The following is a 12948-nucleotide window of genomic DNA, read 5'->3' as shown; positions in this document are numbered from 1 at the left end:
GATGAATGACTATATCAGAAAAGGCAAATTCTGACACAGAGGACGCCAGTTACCCAAAGCTGAAGAGTTCAATAGAACCCGGAAGGCTGCAAGGGTGAGGTGCTGTTCCTCAGGCTTACGTTTGGTGTTCTTTCAGTGCAGGACACTTCAGAAAGGAGTGGGATGGAGAATTAAAGGGACAGGCAACAGGAAGCTCAAGGTCACTCCTGTGGACTGAGTACAGATGTTCCGCAACCTGCGTTTGGTTTCTCCAGCGTGGAGGGGACCATGTTGTGAACACGGAATACCGAAGCAGCCAGCATATTCAAAGACCCCACCCACCCGGGTCATTCTTTCTTCTCTCCTCTTCCATCAGGTAGAAGATACAGGAGCCTGAGGGCACGTACCACCAGACTTAAGGACAGCTTCTACCCCACTGTGATAAGACTATTGAACGGTTCCCTTATACGATGAGATGGACTATGACCTCACGATCTACCTTGTTGTGACCTTGCACCTTATTGCACTGCACTTTCTCTGTAGCTGTGACACTTTACTCTGTACTGTTTATTGTTTTTACTTGTACTACCTCAATGCACTCTGTAGTGTAGCAATTAGTGTAACGCTATTACAGCGCCAGTGACCTGGGTTCAATTCCCGCTGCTGTCTGTAAGGAGTTTGTACGTTCCCCCCGTGTCTGTGTGGATTTCCTCCAGGTGCTCCGGTTTCCTCCCACATTCCAAAGACGTATGGGTTAGGAAGTTGTGGGCATGCTATGTTGGTGCCGGAAGCGTGGCGACACTTGCGGGCTGCCCCCCAGAACACTACGCAAAAGATGCATCTTCACTGTGTGTTTCAATGTATGTGTGACTAATAAAGACATCTTATCTTACCTTGACTCAAAGTAACTGCACTGTGTAATGAATTGACCTGTACGATCAGTATGCAAGACAAGTTTTTCACTCTATCTCGGTACAAGTGACAATAATAAACCAATACCAAGACTAGACTGGAAGGGGTGCAAGTGGGCAGCTGCTTCACATTGAAGGACTGGATGTTGGGAATAGAGTAGATGAAAGGACGGGGATTACACCTCCTGTGGTGGCAGGGGAAGGTACCAAGGGGAGGGGACTTGGGGGGGGTGGGGGTGGGGCCAGAAAAGTACACCAGGGGTATCACGGAGTGAACGATCCCTTCAGAACGCTGAAAGGAGAGGAGGGAACGTGTTTGGTGGTGGACCTCCCCGAGGGTGACGGACATTTCCTCTGGCAATCAGAGGGAGAGGGCCAGGAAACGTGTCATTATGTCACGGGGGGGAAAGATCCCAGAATGGTTCACGGCCAATCTCGTCGTTCTTTCAGGAGCTGTGTGCACAGCAAGATCCCACAAAATGCCTGCCCAGAATCCTGTTTGTGGTTCTGTCACTTCAGGGCTGGGACCCAGTGGAGAACTCTCCCGGCCTTTCTTCCAAAAGTGGCACGAACTCCGGGCTGCCACCCCCCGGCAGCACTGAAGGAACACTGCACTCCTGAGACGAGTCACTAAACGGATGGGAGGGGAGGGGAGGGGAGACCACAGCTGGTCGAGCTTTAGTCATGTTGGATCTTGCTGTGCACAAATCAGCTGCAGACTTCCTGCTTTGCAACGACAACAACAAGTCAGAAAGTACTTCATTGCCCTACACAGCGCTTTGCGGGGCTGTAAAAGACGCAGTTGAGATACAAACTTTTACCCACCCACGCAGAGAACAAGGTAAAGGGAGTAAAATGTGCCAGTATCATGGCAGTAAATCTCGAACACTCACCAGTTCCCCTTACGGAGGTGTGATCGACTCAAAGGCAAAATAAATCATCCCGTGAAGCAAAGCAGCATGAACCAAATATCTCAAATCTAACCTTCCCCCTTCCCTCTGTCTCTCCCCTCCCTCCCTCCCCATCCTCTTCCTGTGTCTCTCATCCCCTCCCTCCCTTAATTCCAAATTCTGACAGTTCCTCATAGGATGAATGGAACGTGAAATACTTAGTGGTTCTGAAAGAATATCATCAATCCGACACGGTAACTCCATCTCTTTCCACAGATACTCCTGACCTGCTGAATATTTCCTGTATTTTCCATTTTTATTAAATACTTAAGCCCCTCTTGTGTTCCGGCCATTTGATGCAACAATACATAGATCGAGGGGTGGCCTGGAAGGTCATAGACGGTGAAAGCACGTAGTCTTTTTCCCAGGGAGGGGGTGCTCAAAACAAGAGGGCACATGTTTAAGATCAGAGGCGAGAGATTTAAAAGGGATATCGGGGCAGCTTCTTCATGCAAAGGGTGGTGCGTATTTGGAATGAGCTGCCAGAAATGGTGGTTGAGGCGGGCACATCAGCAACATTTAAAAGCCATCTAGGTAAGTCCATGGATAGGTTTAGAGGGCTATGGGCCAAACGCAGGCAGATGGGACTAGCTCTCTGGGCAACACAGTCAGCACGGACGAGTGGGGCCGAAGGGCCTGTTTCCGTGCTGTATGACTCTATGAGTTATCAACTAACTCCAGTAACCCAGAGAGGAGGTGGTGATGGACACTCAGTGATTCCTCCCCTCGCTCCCACTCCCCAAGGGTCATCAACCCTCAGAACTGTCCTGGAATCACCAGGAGTTAAAGATGAATGTCCCAAACATTCCTATCGGGAGAGGAATGTGCTCTATTGGGAGAGGAATTTGTGTATGTGCTTGGGATGGCACGGTGATATCATGCGGTCTGTATCACAAATCACTTGCATGGATGCAAGGGTCCGTGTCCCAGTTCATCCCCAGCAGCTGCGTGACAGAGGACTCTCTGATCTCTGGGTTTTTCCCGGGGACACACTGAGACAGACATCAAGTGCTGCTTGGAAGGTCATCAACTCGGTGAAGGACGCCCTTTGGTCTGCCCAAAACTTGTTGGTGTTCCAGCACTGTGAGATGTCCGTGAGGGAACGCCGCTGACTGGCACAGTCCAGGCTGCAGGAGTACATGCTGAGGGACGCACTGAAGCTGGGTGCAGCCAACGCAAGGGCTCGGTGGGGAAGGACCACAGTCTGGGCCCCTTCCGCTGCTGCACGTGGAGGGGTGGAGTCCGGTGGGGAAGACCCTCGAACAATGAAAGGGGTCTCACCTCAGGGAGCCACGTAAATGGCAATGGAGCTATGTTTGTGTGTGTTTTTTCTCTTTAAAGTTTACACTACAGAATGTAACAACCATGAATGTTAAGGTTTTGTGTTTTGCATTGTTTCTTCCTTTGTATAGATTCTTATTATGAATAAAATGTATTTTTGCATTTAAAAAGGTATCACAAATCACTTGCAGAACTCCAGCCTCTCGCCACCTCTCTGCACATACCACTCTGACCCCTCGTCCCCTCCCCTACAATCTTTCTTCCCTCCCTCTCTTATGCATTATCGCTCTTTCTCCCTCACTCCAGCACACACTTTCACCCACTCCTCTTCCGCATTCCTCTTCCCCCTCCCATATCCCTCTCTCTCCTCCTGCTCTCATCCCCCTCCTTCTCGTTCTCCTCCCCTTCCCCCTCTCCCCACCTCCTATACTCTCCCTTTTGTCCCTCCCCCATCTATCCCACTCCTTCCACCTTCCCCGACTCTCCCCTATCCCCTCCCTCATCCTCTTCCTTCTCATCCTCCCTTCCCCTCGCAAACCTACTCTATTCCTTCCCCCTCCCCTCAATCTCCCCATCCCCCCTCCCTTCTCATCCTCCCTCCCCCTCACACCTATCCCATACCTTCCCCCTGACCCCCGTCTCTCTCCATCCCCTCTCATCCTCCCTCCTCCTGGCCCCCTGTCTCACCCCTATCCCCTCCCTTCCCACACCCATTCTCCTTATCAATCCCCTTTGGAATTTTCAGGCCACATCCCTCCTTTCCCTTGTGGAAAACTTTCCTGAGGGCTTCAGTTTAGGAATTACTTCCCCCACTGCCTCAATATGTTCCTGATAACAGGGACGGCAGAGTGTGCGAAGTGACCAAAACTTTAAAACAAGATTTGCATTACTTTTAATTTAATTGCTTCTGGAAATGAACCACAAGCTTCCAACCTGTCTTTTCTTTGGCCCTCTAGGTGTAAACTCAGGGCAGTGAGGTGAGAGAGCCTTGTGCAGGGTACAGACACTGTGGACCAGGAAACCTGTGTCAGACCAGCTCCTCAGTGATCAGGTTAGAACCAGGTGGTACAGGTGAGCATTTCTCAATAGAGGCATTGTTCTCAATAAACATCAAAAGATAATTGGGTTGGTTAATCAAATGAAAATACCGGTTTGGCCCAGCAGAGGAACGAAGAGCAGAGTAATCTCCATAGCAACCTGCATTCCATTAATCACTCAGGCCTCCCTGGGGCCTTCACACCAGTTATCAGACACAACCCGTCAGCAGGGGAGGGGTTTCTTGGACCTTGGTGGCTGAAGGCACGGCCATTAAAGGTGTGGTGACTGACGTCTGCCAGCAGCAGAGGAGATGGGCAACACAGGGAGGAATGTTGGGCTAGAGGAGGACCAGAAATGGAAGGGGAGAATCCATGGAGGGCCCTAGGAAGGGGTGGAGAGCTTCAGAAAGGGGAGACCACTTTCTGCGAGCTAGGGAACAGGCAGCAGAGTTGTAAGATAAGATTTCTTTATTAGTCATATGTACATCAAAACACACAGTGAAATACATCTTTTGCGTAGAGTGTTCTGGGGGCAGCCCGCAAGTGTCGCCACGTTTCCGGCGCCAACATAGCATGCCCACAACTTCCTAACCCGTACGTCTTTGGAATGTGGGAGGAAACCGGAGCACCCAGAGGAAACCCACGCAGACACGGGGAGAACGTACAAACTCCTTACAGACAGCGGCCGGGATCGAACCCAGGAGGCTGGTGCTGTAAAGCTTTACGCTAACCGCTACACTACCGTGCCTGCCGTGTGTGTGTGTGTGTGTGTGTGTGTGTGTGTGTGTGGGCGCGCGCTGGTGTTTACAGGAGGTAAAGGGTCACAGGTTGGCCAGGAATGGGGCCAGAGATGACACGTGGATGAGGGATGAGCAGGACTGGGGACAGTGGGGTGGTCCTGGAGCTTCTCATTGACCAGGTGAGCATCTCTCAGCAGAGACGTTACTCTCAGCTCAGAGAGTCATATGGAGCCACAGCACTGTGACTCATTCTGTTTCTAGAGCAACCGTCGCTGCTGGCCTGTACCTTTCCAGAGAGGCAATGGAGCGTGAAGCACCATAGCTCGGTGAGTCTGTCAAACAGTAACCTCTGCTTGAAAACCCAAATAATGCAAGACGCCAATGTTAAACAAAGGGACATGGAGGGAATGAAGGTGAGCAGAGTCGAGTGTGATTCCAGAGGAATGCCGGATATGGGGCTGTGGGTCTGGGATCAGGGATTGTATCCACAACTTTGAGCTGCCACAGATAGTTACACCTCCCCCCCTCCTCCTGATATCCCACATTATTATTCGTCCACACAATAAGTTTGATCAACATTGAATACACATCCTGATTTACTGGGCAAAGGCTGGTGATTAAAAATCCCAGCTCCTCGCAACACCAAGGTTCCGACTGGAGTGAGTGGAGTTGGAACCCTCTCCGTCATCATCATCCCCCCTGTCATCAGATCTCCGAACCCATGAACACTACCTCATTATTCCTTTTTTACTGCACTCTTTATTTTTGTAATTTATAGTCCAGGCAAAAGATGCATTCCACTGTGTGTTTCGATGTAAATGTGACTAATAAAGTTATCTTAATTTTATGTCTTTGTACTGTACTGCTGCCACAAAACAACAAACTTCACATCATACAAGTCGGTGATCATAAATCTGACTCTGATTCTGGCAGAGAAGGCAAGAACTTCACTCCTACTTTCACAACCCTGGGACGTCCCAAATCACTTTCTGGGCAGGAATAATTTCTGACAGCTGCCCACTAGTTTAACATAGAACACTACAGCACAGTACAGGCCCTTTGGCCCACGATGTTGTGCCGACATTTTATCCTGCTCTAACCCTTCCCTCCCACATAGCCCTCCATTTCTCTATCATTCATGTGTCTATCTAAGAGTCTCTTAATTGTCCCTAATGTATCTGCCCCCACAACTTCTGCCAGCAAAATGTCAACAAAACTAAAGAGCTGGTCATTGACTTCAGGAAAGGGGGCAGTGTACACGCACCTGTCTACATCAATGGTGCTGAGGTCGAGAGGGTTGAGAGCTTCAAGTTCCATGAGTGAACATCACCAACAGCCTGTCCTGGTCAAATCACATAGATGCCACAGCCAAGAAAGCTCACCAGCGCCTCTACTTCCTCAGGAGGCTAAAGAAATTTGGTTTGTCCCCTTTGACTCTCACCAACTTTTACCGATGCACCATAGAAAGCATCCTATCTGGATGTATCACGGCTTGGTATGGCAACTGCTCTGCCCAAGACTGCAAGAAGCTGCAGAGAGTTGTGGACACAGCCCAGCGCATCACGGACACCAGCCTCCCCTCCTGGGACTCCCCTCCTGTCTTTACCTCTTGTCTTGGCGAAGCAGCCAGCATAATCAAAGACCCCACCCACCCGGAACATTCTCTCTTCTCTCCTCTTCCATCGGGTAGAAGATACAGGAGATTGAGGGCACATACCACCAGACTTAAGGACAGCTTCTACCCCACTGTGGTAAGACTATTGAACAGTTCCCTTATACGATGAGATGGACTATGACCTCACGATCTACCTTGTTGTGACCTTGCACCTTATTGCACTGCACTTTCTCCTTAGCTGTGACACTTTACTCTGTACTGTTATTGCTTTTACCTGTACTACCTCAATGCACTCTGTACTAACTCAATGTAACTGCACTGTGTAATGAATTGACCTGTACAATTGGTTTGTAAGACAAGCTTTTCACCGTACCTCGATACAAGTGACAATAATAAACCAAAACAATACCAGCAGTGCGTTCCACGCATCCATCACTCTCAGTGTAAAAAAACTCTGACATCCATTAATGCAGGAAGTGCCATAGGTAGAGTGCGCCCAGCAAGCTCCCACTGCAATGGTGACCAAATGATTTGTGTTTCAGTTAGTGGTATCAGTTGTTCGCGCCCCCGCAGTGACCGCTCACCTCCTCAGGAGTGAGCCATGTTGGTCACTCGTTCTCCTTCACTGATCCCCAGTCCTGCTTGCTCAGTGTCATTGAATTACAGCTTGGTTTGGCCCCACTGTACCCTATCTCATCAGTGCCCAAGCACAGAGGGAGTGCAGCACTACCGGGCTGACAGTTTTCTGTCTCGGTTCCCATACTAAGATCTACTCTGCTTGAACGTATAGGACACTAAGAAGTTTGGTGACAATTCTGAAAGTGGGTGGTGTCCCAGCCAGGAACTCTCTCTCCACCCAAAAGCTGAACTGATTAGTCACCTTATTTGCTACGTGGAACTGCTTTCACCATGTCAACAACTTCAAAGAAAAAGAAACCTGCTTGGTCCCAGCTCAACATGAAACGTTAACTGTTTCTCTTCCCACAGATTCGGTCTGACCTGCTGAGTGTTTCCGGCAATATCTGCTCTTATCTGCTGCTTAGCCCACTGCTCTCTACTCGCATGACTGTGTGGCTAGGCACAGCTCAAACACCATCTATACATTCGCCAATGACACTACCGTTGTTGGCAGGATCTCAGATGGCGATGAGGAGGTGTACAGGAGTGAGACAGATCGGCTGGTTGACTGGTGTCGCAACAACAACCTCGCACTCAATGTCAGCGAGACCAAGGAACTGATTGTGGACTTCAGGATGGGGAAGTCGGGAGAACACACACCAGTCCTCATTGAGGGGTCAGCGGTGGAAAGGGTGAGCAGCTTCAAGTTCCTGGGCATCAACATCTCAGAGGATCTATCTTAGGCTCAATACATTGATGCAATCATGAAGAAGGCACGCCAGCAGCTCTACTTCATTAGGAGTTTGAGGAGAAAAACACGATGATGCTGGAGGAACTCAGCAGGCCAGGCAGCATCCGTGGAGAAAAGCAGGCAGTTAATGTTCCATTCAATGTTCAGGAGACTCCTTTCTCGCTACTCCCCCTCTCCACTCCATACCGGCCGTCTCCCCTCTCAGTCCTGATGCAGGGCTTTGACCCGAAACATCGACAATTTCTTTCCTCCCACAGATGCTGCCCGACCCGCTGAGTTCCTCCAGCACACTGTTTGTGGTTCACAATCCCTTGTCTCCATAAACAAGGTTATCCAAAACTCTATCCTGCCCAGATCCCGTCTTTAACAAGTCCCGTTCACACGTCCTCCCAGAGCTCATCAATCAACTCCTTGCCTGACAATACCACAGTTTTAAAATTCATTGTTTTCAAATCCCTCCCCGTCTTGGCCCCATTTCTGGTACCAGTGTTGGGAAGCCGGCAGTGTATGGAAGACAAGGACTGTGCGGTTGGATACAGGGGTCCACTCACACATGCACTTCATGGAACACCAACATTAGAGACCCTTTCAAAGGAACGATTGGTGCATTATAGTATATATGATGCAACCATATATACAACATATAGAAAATACATGCAAGTTGTATACCTATATGTACAGAGACATGTATTATTGTGTCTGAATATACACACACGCTCTCTAATGGGTACACTCATTGACACAAGTATATAACATGTATATGTACGTGGTCACACATTTAAACACACATTTTGTGCATATACTATATATTCACATCCTATTCACATAAGCAGAAAATGGTTACAGTATAGAAGCCAACTATTCGAGCCGCTGAGTGTACACTGGCTCTATGTATGAGCAATCCGGTCGATCCCACACCACAATCCTGCAAAATCTTTCCGTTCACCCATCTCCCCTCTGAACACCACCATTCAATCTGTCTCCACTATTACCCCTGGCAGTGCGCTCCACACCCTAACCACCCGCTGTGTAATAAAATGGCCCTGGGTTAGTTTTGGTTCTTCTGCTAATCACCTTCATTCTCCGTCCTGTAGTCCTTGACTCCCCACCAACGGGAACAGTTTCTCTCCACCAACCTCCTCCGTTCCAAGGAGAACGACCCCAGCTTCTCCCGTCTCCACCAAACCCTCATCCCTGGAATGATTCCGGGAAATCTCTTCTGCACCCTTCCCAAAGCCTTCGCACCTTCCTCAAAGTGCGGTGCCCAGAAATGGGACACAGTACCCCAGTCAAGGACAATCCAGTGTTCTCTATGGGGTCATCGTGACTTCCCTTCCGCACTTCTTCAGCCTGCCCTGCCATTTCAAACGAATTGTGCACAAATACCCCCAGCTGAGCATGAAGGGAATGAAGGGATACAGACAACGTGCAGGCCGAGGGGATTAGTTTGACTTGGCATCGTGGCCGGCACAGACGTTGTGGGCCGAAGGGCCTGAGCCTGTTCTCCACTGTTCTGTGTATATCACATCTTCATTTTACCTGTACCTCACCGTACTTGTACTTTTGACAATAAACTCGACTTGACCATGTTCTCTCTCTCTGTCCCTGTACCCCTCTTAGGATTGCACCCTCAGGATTACTTTGCCTCTTCCCAACACTCCCACCAAAACACGCCTCACATTTCTCAGCATCAAACTTCATCCATCCTCTCTCTGCCCATCTCACCAGCCTCTGCTTCCCTCAGTGAAGTCGATTACAGCCCTCCTCACAGCTCACCACCTTTCTGAGGACTGTGTACGCTCAGGCATGCACATCCTGTGTACACACAGTACGTAACAACACACAGATGGACACTGGCGCAGGCACATCCATGGTGTGGTCCAGTATGTACAGTGCCAATGAGTGGACATTAGGGATGAATGGGGGGGGGGGGGGGGGGGGGAGAGAAGGATGCGGATGGGATGGGGATAAGGGAGGGAGGATGGGATGGTATGAGAGGGAGGGAGGGAGGGGGGGGACGGGGACGAGGATGGGAGGGAGGGGGGGGACGGGGACGGGAGGGAGGGAGGGAGGGGGGGGACGGGACGGGAGGGAGGGGGGAACGGGGACGGGACGGGAGGGAGGGGACGGGGACGGGGACGGGAGGGGGGGGACGGGGACGGGAGGGAGGGAGGGGGGGGGACGGGAGGGAGGGAGGGGGGGACGGGAGGGAGGGAGGGGGGAACGGGGACGGGAGGGAGGGAGGGGGGGGACGGGGACGGGAGGGAGGGAGGGGGGGGGACGGGGACGGGAGGGAGGGAGGGGGGGGACGGGGACGGGAGGGGGGGGACGGGGACGGGAGGGGGGGGACGGGGAGGGAGGGGGGGGGACGGGGACGGGGACGGGAGGGGGGGGACGGGGACGGGGACGGGAGGGGGGGGACGGGGACGGGACGGGAGGGGGGGGACGGGGACGGGACGGGAGGGGGGAACGGGGACGGGACGGGAGGGAGGGGGGAACGGGGACGGGACGGGAGGGAGGGGGGAACGGGGACGGGACGGGAGGGGGGGAACGGGGACGGGAGGGGGGGAACGGGGACGGGACGGGGGGGGAACGAGGATGGGAGGGAGGACGAGGGAGGGAGGGAGTGGGGACGAGGATGGGAAGGAGGGGGGACGAGGATGGGAGGGAGGGAGGGAGGGAAGGAGGGGGGACGAGGATGGGAGGGAGGGGGGAACGGGGACGAGGATGGGAGGGAGGGGGGAACGGGGACGAGGATGGGAGGGAGGGGGGAACGGGGACGAGGGAGGGAGGGAGGGGGGAACGGGGACGAGGGAGGGAGGGAGGGGGGAACGGGGACGAGGGAGGGAGGGAGGGGGGAACGGGGACGAGGGAGGGAGGGAGGGGGGAGGGGGACGAGGGAGGGAGACGAGGGAGGGGGAGGGGGACGAGGGGGACGAGGGAGGGGGGGGACGGGGACGAGGGAGGGGGGGGGACGGGGACGAGGGAGGGGGGAGGGAGGGGGAGGGGGGAGGGAGGGGGGGGGACGGGGACGAGGGAGGGAGGGAGGGGGACGGGGACGAGGGAGGGAGGGGGGACGAGGGAGGGAGGGAGGGGGACGGGGACGAGGGAGGGAGGGAGGGAGGGGGACGGGGACGAGGGAGGGAGGGAGGGGGACGGGGACGAGGGAGGGAGGGAGGGGGACGGGGACGAGGACGAGGGAGGGAGGGGGACGGGGACGGGACGGAGGGGGGACGAGGATGAAGACGGGAGGGATCGGGACCGGGATGAGGATGGGGACCGGGGCCGGGATGGGGCAGGAGGGATGGGGAGGAGGGCCCGCCCAGCCTTACCGGTGGTGGTGAGGACGGTGGCGGCGAAGAAGAGCGAGGAGGTGAAGTCCCAGTTCCACTTGCCGCTGCTGTTGTTCAGCACCGACACGCCGTAGTTGTTGGCCTCCAGGACGCGGGCGAGGAAGCGCTCCAGCGAGTCCGGCGCCAGGCACGGGTTGTCCTGCACGAAGCGGCTCCGGAGCTGCCTCAGCTCCCGGCGGAGCCCGTCCTCGTACGGCAGCTCCAGCGAGGAGAAGAGCAGGGCCCCGCAGCCCAGGTACAGCAGGTAGGCGAGGGCCAGCAGGCCGAAGCCCACGCTGGCCCGGTGGCGGTGCAGCCAGCGCAGACCCAGACCCGGGCCCGACCCCCCGGCCCCGGACACCCTCAGCCCCGCCGGCATCGCGCCCGCACTCCCGGCGCCCAGGGACAGGGACAGGGACAGCCTCCGCGCAGCGCCGCCGCCGCCCACTGACTGACTGACTGACGTCGGCAGGTAGAGCGGGAGAGGGTGACACCCCGTCCCTTCCTGTCCCCTCCCCTTCCCGTCCCCTCCCCTCCCCTCCTGTCCCCTCCCCTCCCGTCCCTTCCTGTCCCCTCCCCTCACGTTCCCGGCCCCTCCTGTCCTGTCCCGTCCCCTCCCCTCCTGTCCCCTCCCCTCCCCTCACGTTCCCGGCCCCTCCCCTCCCGTCCCGTTCCCTCCCGTCCCCTCCCCTCCTGTCCCCTCCCCTCCCGGCCCGTCCCCTCCCCTCCCGTCCTGTCCCCTTCCCTCCCCTCCTCTCCCCTCCCGTCCTGTCCCCTCCCCTCACCTCCCGTCCTCTTCCCTCCTGTCCTCTTCCCTCCTGTCCCCTCCCCTCCTGTCCCCTCCCGTCCTGTCCCCTCCCCTCACCTCCCGTCCCCTCCCCTCCTGTCCCCTCCCCTCCCCTCCCGTCCTGTCCCCTCCCCTCACCTCCCGTCCCGTCCTCTTCCCTCCTGTCCCCTCCCCTCTTGTCCCCTCCCCTCTTGTCCCCTCCCCACCCCTCCCATCCCATCCTGTCCCCTCCCCTCCGGAGGGATCGCATTCCCTCCCGGGAAGGTCAGGAGATTGACATTCATCAATGGGAAGGACCAACGGAGCAACATTCCCTCTCTGAAGATAGATGTTCCTTCTGGGAAGTGTCAGGGGAGCAACATTCTCTCTGGGAAGGGTCAGGAGAGCAGCATTCCCTCTGGGAAGACCAATATTCCCTTTGGGAAGGAACGGGGGGGGGCAACATTCCCTCTGGGAAGGACCAGGGGGGCAACATTCCCTTCCGGGGGTGTGGGGTGGTGAGGGGGTCTCCCTCCACTGTCAGTGACTCCACTCTGCCTCTTGCCCCGGTGGTTACCCTGGTCTTAGCATCCGAGGAGAAAGTCGATGTTACTTTTCAGTTACAAACCCACCACTTGAAGTGTCGAAGGTCGCTTCAAACACAGGTTGACTGTTCGATCGGCGGGGTTTCACTCACACTCGGTGCGGGTTGAATCTCTCGGGTGCCCCGCTGAACCTGCCGTGGATTCTCTCCCCTGTGGGCGGCTAAACCTCAGAGGATAAAGGTTGCGGGAAAGGATCGTCAGGGAGACTTGCCGAACGACATTCAGCAACTCTGTTTCCATTTGGAACACGGCAGCGGCACAGTCACCTGTATCAAACATGTTTATGTGTGTGTGTGCATGGCATATACATGAATGTCTGTGCATACGTGCATTTGCAAATTGACGATCTGTGTAGTGTGTGCA

General features: G+C 54.6%; 1 protein-coding gene across 1 annotated transcript in view; it reads right to left on the bottom strand.

The window, feature by feature from the left end:
• The window catches only part of LOC127574984 (potassium channel subfamily K member 1-like), a 36633-nt gene extending 24935 nt beyond the window's left edge, over nt 1–11698 (bottom strand). The window contains exon 1 of the mRNA XM_052024563.1: nt 11215–11698. Coding sequence (XP_051880523.1) covers nt 11215–11593 — 379 coding nt within the window. The 5' untranslated portion in view covers nt 11594–11698. The remainder of the gene's footprint in view (nt 1–11214) is intronic.
• Nucleotides 11699–12948: the final 1250 nt, after the last annotated feature.

Source organism: Pristis pectinata, chromosome 10 (genome assembly GCF_009764475.1).
Source record: "Pristis pectinata isolate sPriPec2 chromosome 10, sPriPec2.1.pri, whole genome shotgun sequence".
NCBI classification, from domain to species: domain Eukaryota; kingdom Metazoa; phylum Chordata; class Chondrichthyes; order Rhinopristiformes; family Pristidae; genus Pristis; species Pristis pectinata.
The sequence above is the reverse complement of the archived record's forward strand: the minus strand, read 5'-3'. Positions and strand labels throughout refer to the sequence as shown.